At 38.3% G+C, this 18,186-nt stretch overlaps 1 protein-coding gene across 5 annotated transcripts in view; it reads right to left on the bottom strand.

The window, feature by feature from the left end:
- The window catches only part of ARB2A (ARB2 cotranscriptional regulator A), a 308,143-nt gene that overhangs the window by 61,850 nt on the left and 228,107 nt on the right, over positions 1–18,186 (bottom strand). The window contains exon 11 of one of the 5 annotated variants that reach the window (XM_081132498.1): positions 12,869–13,083. The exons of the other annotated variants lie outside the window; for them this stretch is intronic. Coding sequence (XP_080988624.1) covers positions 13,064–13,083 — 20 coding nt within the window. The 3' untranslated portion in view covers positions 12,869–13,063. Of the gene's footprint in view, positions 1–12,868; positions 13,084–18,186 lie in introns of those variants that run through there. 5 annotated transcript variants of the gene reach the window in all.

Below are 18,186 nucleotides of genomic sequence, written 5' to 3'. Positions count from 1 at the left end.
AGACTTGGTTCTCTTAACTCTCAGTCCAGTGTTGCTGTTTCTTTTTAAATATGCCCCTTTCACTGCCTGGGATTCTCAGATGTATCAAAGATATGTGTACCCATATCTATCGTATATATATCTTTGTCCAAGTTCAACAATATTTTTAATTTTTAAAAAATAGTTTCATTATTCAATTATAAATCCTTCCCCTTGATTTTTTCCTCATCTTTTTCTCTATCTCCCACCATGTTAAAATTGACATAAATTCCCTATGTTTTAACTTACGACATTTCACTGGAATAAAAAAAAAATCAATGGTTTAAACAAAAGAATAGAACTTAAAAATTACCCATTTAGCCCTGGCCAGCATTGCTCAGTGGCTACAGCATCAGCCCTGGCACTGAAGGGTCTTGGGTTCGATTCCTGGTCAAGGGCATGTACCTGGGTTGCAGGTTTGATCCCCGGCCCCAATCGGGGCACATGCGGGAGGCAACCAATCCATGTGTCTCTCCCACATCAATGTTTCTCTCTCTCTCTCCCCCTCCCCCAGCCCCTCCACTGTCTCTGAAAATCAATGGAAAAATATCCTTGGGTGAAGATTAACAAGAAAAAATTACCCATTTATTACCTGCTTATTTCATTTCTACTTCAATCACTTCCACACAGTCCTTCAAAGAAAGCACCAAGGAATAGCTTACAGCATCTTCTATTAGCTTTCCCCCAAACTGTCCGCAATTCATCCATAATACATTTGTAAATCTGCAATGCAGCTGGAAAACGCATCTCCCGGCCCTCTTCCACAGGGCTGCCGCTCCCGGGTGGGCGCAGGGCCAGAGCTACCCCAGCTGCGCTAGAGTCCTAACTCCCGCACTTCAGAGCACGTGACCCTCCGTTTATTCATCTGGAAGAAGAGCAGGACACTCACTACTAGGATGTGCCCAAGGAGTAAACGAGACAACACACATAAAGGGAAGGGCCCGCGGCAGGTGCTCAAACAAGGCTAGTTTGGTCTTCCTTCCCAGACGGGCTGACCGCCTCCTGTTCCTCGGCCGGCTCCTAAGACTCACTCCTGTGAACACGCCCCTAGAACTGGCATCTGTTTGCGAAGACTGAGGCTTAGAAACTAAAACTGAGCAAGGTGTTTACATATTAACGTGGAACCATAAGTGTTTTTTGGGAATTAGTAGGAGGCAGTTTCAATGAACTGAACGGTGTGATCAAATAGTCAAAAGGAATAATTTGGTGGCTGGAGAAGGCACTCTCTACAAGTGCCAGTGGCCTAGGGGTAGAAGGCGATGCCACATTTTGGGTGGGGACAATAGCATTCCTTTCTTCCATCTGCCCTTTCCTCTGGCCAGTCCATCTCTGTAAGGGGTCTGGTGCGCTCAGGGTCCTTACAATCCCACCCTCCTTAATCTATTCCTAGAAGTCTTTAGGTTCATGAGCATCTGTGCTGGAAAACAGCTCCCTATCAGCAGCTCGATTTGATCACCCACTGGAACCCCTGAGGTCCCTCGGTTGCTCTGGGGCTGCAAAGCTGGTGAGCTCTGGATGAGGTCTCGCAGAGCTGTCCATGGGGCGGAAGCGATGGGCTAAGCCAGTCCCCCACTCTGAGTGGCATCGGACTGTAGTCCTCCACTGAAAGAGGCATCTTAGTAGCACTCATTGGTACCTCCCTTCAAGCTATTTAAGGACACCTGCTAGGGGACATGCACATGATTGAAGATAACAAAATATTCAAGAGAATGATATTTTTTTTAAAGATCTGTTTTTATTTTTAAAAACAAGGACTGTAAGGATGCAATAATGGGAAAAGCCAGTATTCAAGTGGGAGAAAACTGTTTTCTCTTGTTTCTGCCCCAGTAGGCAGTGTGAGCTGAAGTGACCTTACAAACCCAGGTCACTGGTTCTTTGCCTCATCCTTACCACTGCTATTACTGTGACTCTGCAGCTGAAGCCTGAGTGAAGGACAGGCATATCTCAATCCCACACCACCCGATGTGTCCTGGCACCACAGGAAGTGTGTCCCCTTTTGCTCTCCAGGCCGCTGTTAGAACCAGCAGACCTTCACTGTTTGAGAATATGATAAAAGCTTTGATCCCTCTCTCCATAACTCCAATTCAACACAGAATTTCAAAGGGTTTAGGGAACCCCCCAAAGCTCTTCCATGGATCCCCAGGCCTGAGGTATTTAAGGATAATCTTCCTGAGTTGGAAAATACCAAAATGCCCGTTCTCCAAGAGTTGCAGGTACATAGTGTGAGGACATCTGCTTATAGGTGAAGAGGGGAAGGAGAGGAAAGAGGCAAGTTTTAAATGGAAAGTGCTGTTTATCTTCAAGCTAGGAAGTATTCCAATGAAGGAAAAAGACCACTCAAATGCCAGGACTTGGATGCATGCAACAAAGTTGAATGCATGCAAGTGGGGGATTTGGCTTAATTTCAAGTACAAAATATTTCAGCTCTATCGGGAATGCGAACCATAGGCTCAAACCTCAAATCATCGGTAGATACCATTCAGTATTTTAAAAGGTCCAATATTTTAATTTCTCAAGAATGTCTCAATCACAGAAATTTTAATAGTATAAACATTTTAAATATAGAGGGCTAGCAGTTGTTAAGTATTTTGGTATGGATTCTAGAGGAGTTGTGTTGATGTTTTTTTTCAGGAACATACTAGAAAGTTTAAAACAATTTTTGAGCATTTGGAAGACACCTCTCTAATTTACAACTATTTTAAGGCCCATCAGATTAGGGTCTGATGCTATGGTTCTAAATTGTTGGGTAAAGTATTTGTCTTCTTTAATTGAAGACAAAAATTGGGGGGAAAACATATTTCAAAGGCTCAACCTGTAGTAATCACCCCTCCCCTACCCTGATGTTCTTCAACTGAACAACTATGGGTCAGAGAGCACAGGGTAAAAGCCCTCCAAAGAAAACTCAGTTAAGCTAGTGCAAAATTCTTACCATTTCAAAAGAGAGACTTGAACTCAAATAACTTTGTAACTGAGATTACTTGTTAAGTTTCCTTGGAAGTTTCAATTTATAAGGTCCCCTTCCCATAAACTGGCCTTAAAACCTTATACTAAAAATATGGCTAGAAAAACAGTTTGGGGATACCTCAAAAAGTTAAACATAAAATTACTATATGACTCAGCAATTCCATTCCAAGAGAACTGAAACAGGTGTCCAAACAAAAACTTGTATATGAATGCTCACAGCAGCACTATTTGTAATAGTAAAAAAGTAGAAAAAACCCAAATGTCTATCAATTGACAAATGGATAAACGAAATGTGCGATATTCATAGAACAGAATAGTATTTGCCAATAAACAGGAATGAAGAACTGATATATGCTACAACATGGGTGAACCTTGAAAACATTACACCAAGTGAAAGAACCCAGACACAAGAAGCCATATATTACATGATTTCATTTATAGAGATGTCTAAAATAGGCAAAACTGTAGAAACATAGAAAGCAGAGTAGTGGTTGTTAGGGCTGGGAAGAAGGGTGCATGGGCAATGCCTGTTTAATGGGTGCACAAATTGTGAATGTACTGGAAAGTCACTGAATTGTATAATTTAAATGGTTACAAGGATGAATTTTATGTTATATGAATTTTACTTCAATTTAAAAAATGCAGCCAGAATTCTTTTTCATTTTATTTATTGTAATTCTGAGAGAGAAGGATATTAGTGAACTAAGATCCTGCTGAAATTAAAAACTGGGTCCTATCATAGGTTCTCTTCTTAAAACTCATAAAATTCCTGTTTGTTTGATCAGGCTTGCCTCACTGAAGTGGGAAATTATTAAATCATCTGGATACTTGAGCATATTATCATATTTACAATTCTGACAAAACAAGACAAGGAAAAAATGAGGGAATAAATTTACTGTGCTGAAAATTCACTAGGAGCTGAGCATCTCTGTTTTGCTTTAGACAAGTGAAAAAAATCTTACCAAAGTGTAGAGATTTAAACTGTCAAAAAAAATAAATAAATAAGGGATTTACTGCTTTATATTTATTCTTCCTGATTTGCAAAAGCAGCCAGTTTTATTCTGCCTACCGGACACAAAGCAAGATCCACTTAAGATCTGGAAAGTTTGAAATGAAGTAGGCTCACCAAATATTCAGAAAGCACTTAATTACTTTATATGTCTATGCCGTAATTACTATATTACACTTGATTTTGATGTATTTTATGCTTAATTTTTCTTAATTTAAAAAATTCTTCAATTTTTGGCATTTATTCTTTTTTTAATATAAACGTTTAAGGGTAAATATTTCTCTCTTCAGTTACCCAATTATACCAAAAGTTTTTGTATTTTCATTATGGCTCAATTCTGAGCATTTTCTAGATTTATTCTTTGATTAGGTTATTTGAAGAACTTTTTCTTTAATCTTTTCTCCACTCTTTTATTCCTTCCCCAACTTTTATTGTAAAATATTTTAAATCTGTAAGAGTTGCAATGGTATAATGATTGCCCATATACAGTTCTCCTAGGTTCAATAATTGTTAACATTTTGCTACATTTACTTCATCTTTTATTTTATTTTTTAAAAAATTTCATGTTATTATTGCCTCATGGTTTTTGTGTGTTTTTTTTTTTTTTTTAATTTCTAGTTGCTATCGCCTCATTTTAAAAAAATATATTATCTTTATTGATTTCAGAGAGAGGAAGGGAGAGGGAGAGAGAGAGAAACAATGATGAGAGAGTCATTGATCGGCTGCCTCATGCCCGCCCCCTGCGGGCATGTGCCCTGACGGAATCGAACCGCGATCCCCTGGATCCTAGGTTGATGCTCAGTCACTGAGCCAGGCCTGGCCAGGCCCTTTTTTTTCTTGAACCATTTGAGAGTTAGCTGCAAACAAAAAATTTAACAACTGCAACTCAAGCATTTATGTTTTCTGTCAAAGTCACAAGAGTAGCATTGGGATACTTTATTACAGTCATCCACCTCCATAACAGTAAATGTTAGAAAACGCATTAAATAATTATCTCGACTTTTCTGTAAAATTTCTCACAGTACCATAAGCATGATGAAGGCAATGTGCCTTCTATTTCTTGGATACGATAACATTGTTATTTCTGACTTAGAGATGTTTTTCCATCCTGAAGGGACTGCTGCACCTTTCAATTAAGATCTTCCCCTTTTTCTAAGTCTCACCTTTCATAAATACACCACACATACTCAAACATTCATTCTGATAGCCTTGGAACAGCTAAAGCCTTGCTGTGTGTACCCTGTGCCTGGGTATCAATCTTATGCTGTAATCTAAATTTTAGTTGCAGGCTGCTTTGCCGGAATCAGATCATAAGCTTCTCCAGGATAGGGTCCAGGCATTTTTAACCCCATGGTTAGTGTATGCTAAAATTCTTTCTCAATTTAACTGAAATCTTCATAGCATGATACCTACCAAAGGAATTTAAATGAATTGAAGAGCATATACATTTACTGCTATTGTGTTATATGTGACAGTGTGCTATAAACCCATTCAAATTATCACTATAGTCTGGTTGACATTTATTTTTGTTTCACTGGATATAATCTCATATTTTCCAGATGAAAGAATTTTCATGATTGAAGAGTTCTTACAGGCCCTGGCTGGGTAGCTTAGTTGGCTAGAGTGTCGTCCCTATACGCCAAGGTTGCGGGTTCAATCTCCAGACAGGGCACATACAAGAATAAACTAATGAATGCTAAAATAAGTGGAACAACAAATCTATGTCTCTCCCTCTCTCTCTGTCTTCCTCCCTCCCTTTCTCTCAAATCAATAACTTTTTTTTTTTTTTTTTAAAGAGTTCTTACAGATTGTCTAGGTCAATCCTGTATATTTCCAATCCTATGCTTGTTAAGTGAGGAAACATCTACAGAAGTTAAATGACTGACCTAACATTATAAAACTTTTAAAACAAAAAACCCAAACTACAATTAAATGAGTTAAGCCATCTAACATGCTTAGACCAGGGCCTGGTTGATACAGGAAGGGCTTCAGAAATGTTATTTGCCTCAGAACCAAGGTTTCTGTATGGCTAGTTCAGTGCATTTTCCACTAAAACACACTACCTGACAATTCCACAGTAAAACAAGGAGGACTGCCATTTGGGGAGCATGTTATACATTCTTTTATGAGCAAGAGATACATGACAGGAAAGCAGGCAGAGGCTGTTGTCAGAACAGGCTCTGACTAGCCTCTCTTCCCCAAGGTCACAAATTGGCTGCCTGTGGGCCTGACCTGGATGGTAGTTGTTTTATTTGACATGTAATAGTTTTGAAGACTTGTTAGCTACAACACTGATATAAGAGAGATTTTAGGTGATTATACAGATTTCTGGCTTCTTTGGGAAAACTGAAAAATCTACAACACTGGGCTTGCACTCTTACATGTTACCAATCAGTTGGTGTTTGAATTTATAATTCCTGTCCTTTAGCTAAGGCCTTAATAATGAGTAAGGCACAGAATGATACCTTTGAATCATGTAGTAAGAAATATATTGGTCAGGAAATACCAAGTGGTATTTGCTAACTATACCTATTTGCTAGCCATACCTAAGTAGCTATTTCCTATGGTAGGAATTAGATTGCTATAAATGGGGGGAAAAAGTCATTGCAATGTTTAAAGGGTTAACGATAATTTAACCAGAAAACCCACCTGAAGAGGAGAGCCCACTCCCTGGATTTCAGCTACATAAGATACCACTGTATTTTTCTTTTATGGGAAATGCTGGTCTGGTAACCTTGATTCATGTGTTAAATAAAAACAAATGACACAACTTATTTTGGAAACATTTTTCCCCTTAATTTAAATATAGCCCTTAAGATCTGAAAATATTTTAGTTAGCTTGCTTTTGACCGGAACTAAGCAGCTATAAGAAAAAAATTAGAAATAACAATAGGTTACAACACATTAAACATCCTCCCTCTGCCACCTTATGCTTTTTGGTGCTAAAGCATATGCTCTGCCACCTGCAGATAAAAGTCACACACTGAGAGTGTGTTCTGACGAGAATTACTGGTTTCAAGCATGCCTAGTGATTTTGGACAGTGGCACTTACGAACCCTTCAATCTGGCAGTTTTATCACTGTGCATTTTCTAAAGCATTCCTATAGTTTAAAGTTGTACAAGTTTTGGGATCTCACCTTTGGGAGAAAACAAAATGAAGGGAAACAAGAAGAATCCCGGGTAGTGTTTTGATCCAACTGGATCTCTCTCTCTCTATATATCTGTCAGGTACACCTCCCCCCATTTTATGTACCAGTGACAAGGTATCAAAGGTCATCCGGATTTCTGGATATCTGGATTTTCTGGAGGAGTAAAGTTCTTTGCTGCAAAGCCAAGACAACTTCTGTTCCTAAGCACACTGAAAAATCTGTCATAGGAGTTAAAAATCATTGTTGCTCCCTAAGGAATTTATTTCCTATTTTTATATTTCCTTCCCCCTTGCTTGCTTTTCTGTTTTATCTTATTCTGTATCTTTGTATTAAGGTTTCACCTTGTTACAGAAAAGGTTGATGGTTTCCAAAAAGGGCCCAGGCAGGATTTCCAAAGATGGCAAGTGAAGAGGATGACACGTCCTCTCCCCGAATACAACTAAAAAGGTCAACAGGACTGTTCGAAGCCCCGGGAGCGCCCTGATCAGCCAGCAGCCAGCAGCCTCCCGCCAGGGGCCGCCCCGCCGCTGCCCGGGCGCGGGGCCTGCGGGGGGCCGGGCTCGGGCCTCGCGCTCGGGGGACCCGACCCGGAGGGAAGCGCCCGCCGCGCTCCAGCAGGCAAAGCAAACTCGCTAGGGACCAGCCATGGCGGCCAGTGGCCTTGCGGCCCCGAGGCAGCGATCTCTGCTGGGATGAGTGGCAACCGGGGGCCTAGGCAGAAACTCACAGGGACACCCTGGAAAGGAGCGCCCCCGAGGGCCTGGGCGAAGCCCTGGCAGGTCCTCCCACTGGGAGGGTGGGCGCCCCGCGGACAGTGAGCGCGGGGGTGGCCCAGTACACCTGCCCATTAAACATGCAGGCAAAGGGGGGTCTCTAGAAAGGCAGACTGAATAAAACGGAATTAAAAACCAAAACGCAAGCAGGTATCCGCATGCACATCCTGAAGGGGAGAAGACCTGCAGATTAAGTCCAGGCAAGTTTCTTAAAACAAAAACAAATGAAAAACAGAAAAAGTATCAGCAAGACTAGCCTGAAGGGAAAAATTCAGAGTCTAGAGTTGCCCTCACCACTCTTCCTCAAAACACTACAGGTTACAGACAGTGGAGCCAGGCAAGAAAAGAAACTAATTGTATGCATATTTGAAAGAAAGAAGAAAATCCTAAAGATTTTACAAAAAAACTCTAGAACTCATAAACATGCTTTAGCAAGCTCACAGAATATAAAATCCATATGCAAAAATGAATTTTAATTCTTTACACTAGTAATAAACAATTTGAAAATGAAATTAAGAAAAGAATACCATTCATGATAACATCTAAAAGAACACTTAGGAATATATTTAACAAAAGAAGTGCAAGAAAACTAAAATTAATGATGATCTAAATAAGGAACAAAGTAGAACTTATACTACCTAATTTCAAAATTTTCTATAAAGCTACAATATTCAAAACAGCATGGTACTTATGTAAAAAGATATGTAAATCAATGGCACAGAAAATAAAGTCTATTAATAAACCCTTACATTATGGTCAATTGATTTTTGAAATGGGTCAAAGGCAATTCAATGAAGGAAAGAATAGTTTCTTCAGCAAACATTGCTGGGAAAACTAGACATCCACATGTCAAAAAATCAACTTTACATCCTTAGCACAAACCATACACAAAAAAATCAACTAAAAATAAATCATACCTAAATGTAAGAGGTAAAACTATGAAACTTCTACAATAAAACAAAGGAGATCATCTTTCTAACTTTGGATTTGGCAAAGATTTCTTAGATGTGATACCAAAAACATGACCCATAAGAGGAAAAGAATAATAAATTTTGAATTCATAAAAACTTCTGCTCTTCAAAAGATACCAAGACAAGCCACAGCCTGGGATAAAATATATGTAAAATCACATATCTAATAAGGAACTTATATCCAGAATATACAAAGAATTCTTTCAATCCAATAATGAGACAAGCATAAGAATAAAAAATAGGCAAAAGAAATATAGACATTTCACTAAAGAAGATACACGTGTGCTTAATAAACAAATGAAAACACATTCAACATGGAGAAGTCCCCAGGGAAATACAAATTAAACTGCAGAGTTAACACCATATACCTACCAGAATGGGTATAACAAAAAGGACTGACTATACCAAGTGTTGGTGAGAATGTGGAGAAATGAAAACTCTCATACTTTGCTGGTGAGAATGCAAACTGGTGTAGCCATTTTGGAAACAGTTTTTTAGTTCCTTAAAAAGCTAAACATAAACTAACCATATGACCCAGCAATGCCTCTTCCAGGTATACACTCAGGATACAAACAAAACAAAACATGCCTGGACTTGATTCATATGTGTATATTCATATCAACATTATGCAAATAGCTGCAAACTGAAAGTAATTCAAAAGTCCATCATCAACTAGTATATGAATAAACAAAATGAGATATTTCCATAAAGTGGAATATTATTCAGCAATAAAAAGGAACGAGCTACTGATACATGCTAAACATGAATAAGCCTCACAAACACTGTAGGAGAAAAAAGTCAGAAATAAAAGACCATGTATTGTATAAACTCATATGTATGATATTTTCAGAAAAGGCAAATCTATAAAGACTGTAAATCACTAGTTGTTTGGGACTGTGGGTGAGGGCAGGGCTGTCTGAAAATGGGCACAAATAAACTTTTTGGGGTAACAGAAATATTCCAAAATTGGATTATAATGATGGTTGCACAATACTAGATTTGCTAAAAAATTACAGAATTGTACACTTACAATGGATTTATTTTGTAGCTTCCAAATGGCTAAAGTTAGGAGGGAAACACAATTGGTATGTCAGTGGTCCCCAACTTGGGGCAAACCTGGGGAACCACTGGGGATTACCTGGGAATCTTTGAAAAAGGCTAATGTCTGGCCCCCACCCTAGGCAATTCTGATTGAAATGTAATAGGAAAGAGGCCCTGGCTGCTCAGGTAATGCTCTGGGTGGACAAAATTAGGGAACCAATGAAGTGACATACTATAAAATTTTCTTTGTCCATAAGATAAAAAGAAATTATTCAGAGAAGAACTGAGTTCTGGGAAGGATTTCTCCTACGGGTCCTGCTCCTAAGAGAAGACCTCATATAGTGGGTTACTGCCTCTGTATCAGCCATCCCCTGGCCCATGGTGGGTCCTGAACGGATTACAGGGGTGCAGAGACAGTGGTCCTTCAGTCCTCAGGGCAGCCAGAGCTGCTGAGCCTGTGGTCTCCTGCCCCAAGCAGTCCTCTCCATCCACACCAGGATCCTTAACATGTATTAGATTTTTGCAATATGTGTCATGAGATAAAAAGCACTTGTCTAAAAGATACCTATAACAGCTGCAACATGCAGTTAAATACAATTATTTTTTTTAACAAGCTGATTACAAAACAGAGAATAGAATTCAGTTAAAACATTTCTGCAAGGAGCCAAAAATGTCCAGTTACCGGCTATCTGGCTTCATTTATCCTAGTTTTATATGTGGCTACAAAACCCACTTGAATTCCTATTAGGTGGCATTTAGGTTAACAACTTTAAGTTATTTAATAATGAGGTCACCTTTATTTACCACATGGCCAAGCTGTGCTGCCCAATGAATGCTCCCTGATGCCTCGGAAACTGTAAAAGGCCTTAGGATACCCACCTCTCCAAATCCACTTCTTTACATGTAATTTTTAAGCTCACTGTAACCATGACATGAGCTACACTGCAAAATATAAGCTCGTAGCATATTCATGTTATTCATGAGGGAATGACCTAGATTAAAATAGTGCAGTTAATCTTTAGTCTGAACCATCCCCTCCCACTCTGTTTTAGTTCCACAGTGTTTACAATGTGTGTCACTGGGGAGCATTCAGATTCTACCCTTCAGAATATTTTTGGGGCATGAAATTTCAGGCAAAATTGCTGGCACAGAGGTCTACCAATACAGGGTGTGGCTTATGGCTCCATCTATTCTCCTGGTCACCTGCAACCCTTACTCAGGGGAATATTCCTATTGGAGTTTCCCCAGCAAATATGACTTGGAGGAGATAGCCTTAGTAAGTACATTAGTCAATCTTTATGGTTCTCTACCCCATTAGTCACATCATCACACCAGAGTTACACCAACTACAGACAGTAAAATCATCTTAACATATTAATTTCCCATATGACACATCAGATTCCTGCATAACAGAGCTCCCGTTTTAAATCAAAAAGTTAGATTCTTGCCTATATTCCATTTAACTATAAAGAAATTCCATTCTTCCCTTAATGAATTCTTACTATCTGTAAAAGTGAACCAAGAGGATTTTGCTCTACTTAAAGGAGTACTGCAATCTCTTTTGTTTACTCTGAAAATGAAAGGATACATGTGTATGAGTGCACCTGTATTTCTTAAATATATGTGTAATCAAAGGAGGATTTTAGTGAAAAGTACAACTGTGAGGATAACAAAAAGGAAAAAGCAGTGAATGTTCTGCAGTTATGGATAAAACTTACACAAAACTATAGCTAAAAATTTTTTAAAAAGCACCCTTATGTCTCTTTAGTTTGTTTAAAATTTACCACAAATACAGAACTGCATTCGGCTGCAATCCCCTGAAGTCATCTTGTTAAATTTTGTCACAACATGTGTTACTGTAGTTCTACACTTACCTTTGCACTTTGTAGTGTGCAGCAGAGCAACATAATTAACCACTGCTAGGTAGTGTTTACGTTAGTTCTCAAAAGGTTAAGAAGCTGATTATAGCTAAAATCAGCTTTGCCCGAGGCTTCAGGGGCTCTGTGTAATCAAATTAGACAAGCAGGGCACAGTGTCACCTAACACAAACCAGTGGCACTTTCTTCTTTGCTCTGACCCTTCCCCCACTTTTTTATTAGGGGAACAACTCATGCTTTGTGCTTTTACCAGATAATTTTAAAGACTTGTTTCTAATAAATCTGGCATGCAATCTCATAAGATGTCCACCTGTTTAAAAGTAATGAGAACAAGTAGAAAAATTTTTGGAAAAAAAAACCTTGAAATAATTCTGCTTGTTAAAAAAGAAATCTAATTTAGAGAGATTGAGATGTTTTAAAGAAAGTATTTTCTTAAAGGCAGGTGAGAACATGATCACATGAACATGACTTTTCAGACATTTCCTGGCTTTCGCTAGACTGCCCGTTCTGTTCCCCAGCACACCACACGACGGTTTATCCGCTTCCAGGCGAGCTCAGAGAACTCCACGAACCTGGCAGGTAAGGCATTAGCATTTCTATGAAGCCATGGGCAACCCATTCGCCGCGTTACAGCGCATCCTCTTTAGCTCTGCTCTCTGAAGTCAGGCAAGGTGAACTGTGCAATGGACACATTCAAGGGAGAGGTTTAATAAGGTGAGACGAGCAAACCAGCCCTACTGCAGAGACTGCCTTTCCACAAGGTCCTATATTTAACTGCAGTAAAAGTATTAGTCAAATCTAAATCTTGCTACCTTTAAGCCTAAAGGGAACAAAAGCACTAAATACTAAAAAGGTATTTCAAAAAATTCAATGGCAGATCTTAAAAAAAAAAATCTAGAATCTCCTTCTTAACGAAATTTATGAATCATTATTAAAATAACATGTAACACTGGTCACATCTTTTATCTTCTTATGTTTGACTTTGAATTTTTGGTTCAAATTTGACATAGTTATTACTTTGCTTGAAATACAGAAACGAAATGAATATAAACATCCCACAAATGAGTGATCAGGAGAAAATGAGTTTTGTTAATGATTTATTCTGGGCAATAAAATCAAAACCTGTTATTTTAATTGATTAAGTCATAAAGAGTTCCTGGAGAAGTCAGATCTTGCTATTTGCACAGTCAGACAATTTCTGCTAATCCAGCAGTACTTAGCAAATTCACATGTGGTTAGCTTGTCTTGCCATAGCTGTATATCACATTTCTGTGCTGCAAGCTGTGCAAAAAAAATCAATATGCCAAGTTTAACAAAAGGACAGGAAACATGATGTTCTCCTATATTTTCAATGAACCTCAAATGACTCTGCTGTTCATACTCAGTACAATTTATGGCAGAGAAATGTATTCTTCAATGAAAAAACCTACAATGGAATGAATTATATAAATTCAGAGCTGAAGTTCTGCCTTATTCCATAATAACAATTTATTTAGGAGATTCTGACATTCTGATTCAATGTGCACAGTACACTCAGCCATTCACAAGGCATATTTTTTTCTTGATGAAGGCTAAAGTATATTCTTTAGACCAAAGAAAGATATACTGTTCTATTTATGGTAATACTTTGATATACGTGTTTAATTTAGATTTTGGAGACCTTTTCAAATGTCTCTTTTCACATGTGAAACCTAGGATGAGATGGTATCTATTAAAGCAAATGCTTTAAATTTTAACACTAAGAAAAAAAAATCCCAGTGGATACTGAGCTGCTGCATTGGTTAATTGCTTCTAGATTTTTACATACAGTATTCTTTTACTACTGCAGAAGTACATTATGTGTGGAAGTAGATTAGGATGAAAATGTTAAGAATGAGGTGGGAGTGGTCATGGCCAGTAGGTCATCACAGAGCAGTGCCACTTCTGCCTTCTCAAGGCAGCGATGTGGAACTAAGTGTGGAGAAACCACCAGGAAGTTGGAGGTCAGCCAGATGATTCAGAAGTGTTGCCGCAGTTGCCATTTTTGTTTCTAAAGTAAAAGGAGGATTGGCATTTGGAATCTTCCAAAGGGACATGCACATAGAAAAATAAGAAAGCTAAGTAATCCACATACACAGGGGAATTCACTTAAACATATGGGAAATTCTTTAGTAATTTTTCTCCATTCCAATGAGCAGCAGTAAATGGATTAATGGCACTTAGCTGGGGAGAGCATGTTAGTGATCAGTGTTGAAGGTTTAACTGTTATATAAAAAACTCAGAATCCCACTTATGTCTAACTTCTATTACTGTGTTATTTATAAGACAATTTTTCATTTATAGATTAATATACCATTTAAAAGAGGATAGGCACAATTAGAAAATAACTATGTAATGATTCTAAGTGTTGAATAATATTAGTGCTGCTATAAGTGATCATTTCAGTATAATTTAAATTCTTATTTCAAAATAGAGGCTACAGCATGGCTCAGAACAGTGATAAGAAGCTTTTGTATGGCTATTGAGAAAACCTAAAATACCAGAGCTTGGAAAAAAAGATACGAAGACACACAAATAGTAATGACATGGTTATTAAAGTAGACTCTTTAAAGTCTGCTACCTCAATTAATGGTCACATATAAACCCCCAGTTAGTTGTATGGCCCTACTATATAATTTACACCCAGGAAATGAGAGAGTTAACATTTTTGGAAAATGCTTAGTTATTTTAACAACAACAAAAAAGGGTCTATGCATTTTATTTCTAGGGAGTGGTTTATTACTGCGAAAAACTGCCTAAACATGTTACTGAGTTTATGCTAAAGTAGCAATTCAAATTATTTTTCCACATTTTTCATCTTTATAGATTTTATATTTCCTAACTTTTTTCTCATGTTTCTAAAGGCTCTTTGGCAGTACTGCTTTTCTTTTTACTGGAAAACATCTATTAATGAGATTTCTCTATCACTTTATTGCCAATAGATCAAATCTACGGATTCACTTCTGAAAGTCAATGCCTGGTCTCTCTTCTCAAGGCAACACTGCCATTTCCCTCTTGGTTGTCTTCCTTAGACATGGATCATTTCCTTACACTCACATGGAGGGGTTCGCCTCCACTTTCTGGAGCACCACTTCACTTCTCCAGCATCGGTGGTGTCCTCACTTCTTACCCTTCACAGGAGATTTTCCTGTAATTTCTATACACCTCAAAATGTTGGGAGCTTCCTGAGTTTCCTACCATGACTGGTATCTATAAGAATCAACCAGGTGTTGCAAGCTGAAACATTTGGAGTGTTTGAATTCTTAGGTCATGCAGTGCATATCTAATTCAGTTTGAATTAAGGCATTAGAAGAGAATCTCAGAGCTGGAAAGGATCTTGGAAATCATCTACCTAACCATCTAATATTTAAAATGATGAGCGATCCAGAGAAGTTCAATAACTGGCCCAAAGCGACGTATTGGTTAGTGACTCTCACCATTCCATACTCACATTGCGCCTTTTTAGTACCCTGCAATTACTATGCTCCTCAAAACAGAATTGGGGAGAGCCATCATTAATTAGTAAATTTCCTACAGGAAAGGTTCCTATCACTTTCAATTAACACCTTCTTTCTGTTTCTACTGCTAAACCTTACTTGCACTTTTCCAATGTATCTTAGCCTGACCCCTGGGTCTTTTTCCTCCATGGTTCTTCCTTTCTGACCTAGCTGTTAAAAGATGCGAGCAAAGGCTACCTTGTCCACAAGCCACACCATTTCCTGGTAGAAACTTTAGTCATCTTTCCCAAGTCAAACTGAACCTTTCAAACTGTCCATCTCTGATTATCTCCAATAAACTCAAGGCTTAGCTGCTCCCTTTCCTGGCTGTTTGCTCCCTTCCTCTAAGTGGTGCAGGCAGATATAAAGTCCTTTGGTTCCTATCTCTAGCCCTCGGGAAATCCATTTGGGTTCCCACTCTTTAAAAAAGCTTCCTTTCCCTTTCTCTTACGTTTTCCTGAGAGTTTTCGGGTAGGTTCCTTTCTCTCCCAGCCTGGAGAAGATGTGCACTGTTTTGCTGTTTACTCTCACCTAGTAGGCCATCATGCCTTTTCCTTTTCAAACATCTACAAGATACCCATATTGTTTCTGAAATCCATCTAATTACCGAATAGCAGTCAATAGCCACATGCTATTGCCATCACTTAATCTTCAACTCTATTTCCTCACATCTTTTAATTTTAGAAACATAGAGCCCTACAATTGAAATAGATATTAAAGATTCTTGAGTCTAACCCTTACCAAATGTAAGAATTCCTTCTACCAGATTCTTGAAAAGTGGTCACTGAGCCTTTACTCGAATGCTTCGAAAGACGGAAGGCTCACTAGTTTACAATGCAGACCATTCCACTTCTCAATCCATACAACTATTAGATGGAGCTCATTTAATTTCCATAATCCACAGGCAGAGTCCTTGTCACAAAGCATGCAGAACATCACACATGGCTCAGGGCTGAGAAGAGCCATATCGTTAAGTCTCCCGTGAGTTCCTCTGGTGCCATAATTGAAGCCCTGGATGCCAGCTGCTAGATTCAAGGGCAGCTCCTCCCTGCGCCCAGCCCTGTGGTACTGAGTACCAACCAGCAACTGTACCAAATTACTCAAGGGAAGTAATTTCAAATTTTTATCTGGGCCAGTAAAAGAAAAACTGAAAATCTCCAGCTGACGCTGGTTCTACAGTTCTCAAGAGCCTGGCTCCTGCATACCATTTTAGTACCTGCGATGAGGCACCTACTTAGCTCTGAGTACAGGACAAGCTCCAACTCTAACATATTAACTTTCATACAGCTAAAAACCACGAAACTTTCTTTTATTAAAGAAAGCATGTGCTTCCAAGGATTACATTTCAAGCAATTACGATGGACAATCCATGTTTTATATTTCATTCCTTTTAACTTTTTAATTTGTCACTTTGTGATGCCTAATTAAAGTGGCAGGAGTGTACACAATCTTACCGATGTGGGCACATTATACTTCAGAACTAAACGTAATGAAGAACATTATGTGTTTAATGTGAACGTAGCCTAAGGCCCTGTGGTAAAAGGCATAATTCTGGGAAAAGTAAGTAAATAAATAATAAATATGGCCTATTTTTTAGTGGTAAAATCTTGAAATTAAGCAAATACGCTAACTGCCAGGACTGGTTTAACTTTGAGGTTGGTTTAAAGGGCAGTTTTAAATTTGATAGGTTTGGAAAAGGGGAAGGTGGGAAGCAGAGGGTGGAACCTAGCGAGGCAGCTCTGTAAGATGAATTACTATTAGGGTGAAGCGGCTGGCTACAGTAATAGCTGGAAACCATAAGTGTTACAGGCTTTGAAGTCAGTTCAGCTTTGATGTCTTACTCTCATAGCTAATCATAAGATAGTATGGGAGAGGGAAAAAAAAAAAGACTTTGCAATACTGTCCTTGGTGTCATTGCTCAGGAAATCCTAGCATGAAAGAATATTGGTGTCTGTGTGAACTTTTAAGTAGCACTGGTCTGCTCTTTATTTTAAAAAATTTTAAATCACTGATGCAATAATTAAAATTATTTGTTAGTTTGGTTGCATGGACATGGATATGCAAAAATTCTTAAATTTGCTATTAGAAAATGTCAACCAATCAATAAGGAAAAATGTATTAATGATGATTTGAGGTTGTCACTATGCTCTAAGTATTACTTATATTTTCCCAGCCTTGAGGAACTTATCACTGAGGACTGACAACCCTGCCTGGAAGGAGCCTTAGACATCAGCTAGTACAAGGCTGAAGCCCAGAGAAGCTGATGTTTTGGAAACAAAAGATGAAACTGCCGAGGACACCCATACATATTACTATTAAAATATCCAGTATTTTCTTTATATCAAGTAACTTTTTCTATTTGTCTACTCCTAAGCAATAATATCCATTAAATGGGTTTTGTGTGTTATTCATCTTTTTCTAATACATATTAGAATAAACAAGTAACTACTCAAATAAAAAATGGTTCATGGGACTCAAGGAAAGACTATACCCTAATCATTTCTTGTGGCACTTAAATGAGAACTATAATTTTTAAGTCTGTCCTTAAGTATTTAGGTGTCCGTGGGTCCAGTGACCTAGGATAAATTGAATTTTAAATTTTTTCTTTCCCACCTTAAAACTTTAAGTTATTAGAATCTGCCTCAGCTTACTTGATGAATAATAAATAATCTATAATTAAAAATTTCTATAAAGCATATGATAGTAATGATAGTCCAAGGCCAAGGTAGTAACATAAAAAGTTGAAAGGGAAAAAGTTTCCTTTGACTCTTTCTTAATAGTGCTGTCTTACTGCCTATTGCTTTAGAAGAAAAAAAAAGTGTGTGTAGCTTTTCTAGGTAGAAAGAAGCTACAGAAGCCATTTTACAGG

The sequence above is a fragment of the Miniopterus schreibersii genome (assembly GCF_964146895.1).
Source record: "Miniopterus schreibersii genome assembly, chromosome: 3".
Classification (NCBI taxonomy): Eukaryota; Metazoa; Chordata; class Mammalia; order Chiroptera; family Miniopteridae; genus Miniopterus; species Miniopterus schreibersii.
This window is presented reverse-complemented; position numbering and strand designations above follow the sequence as displayed.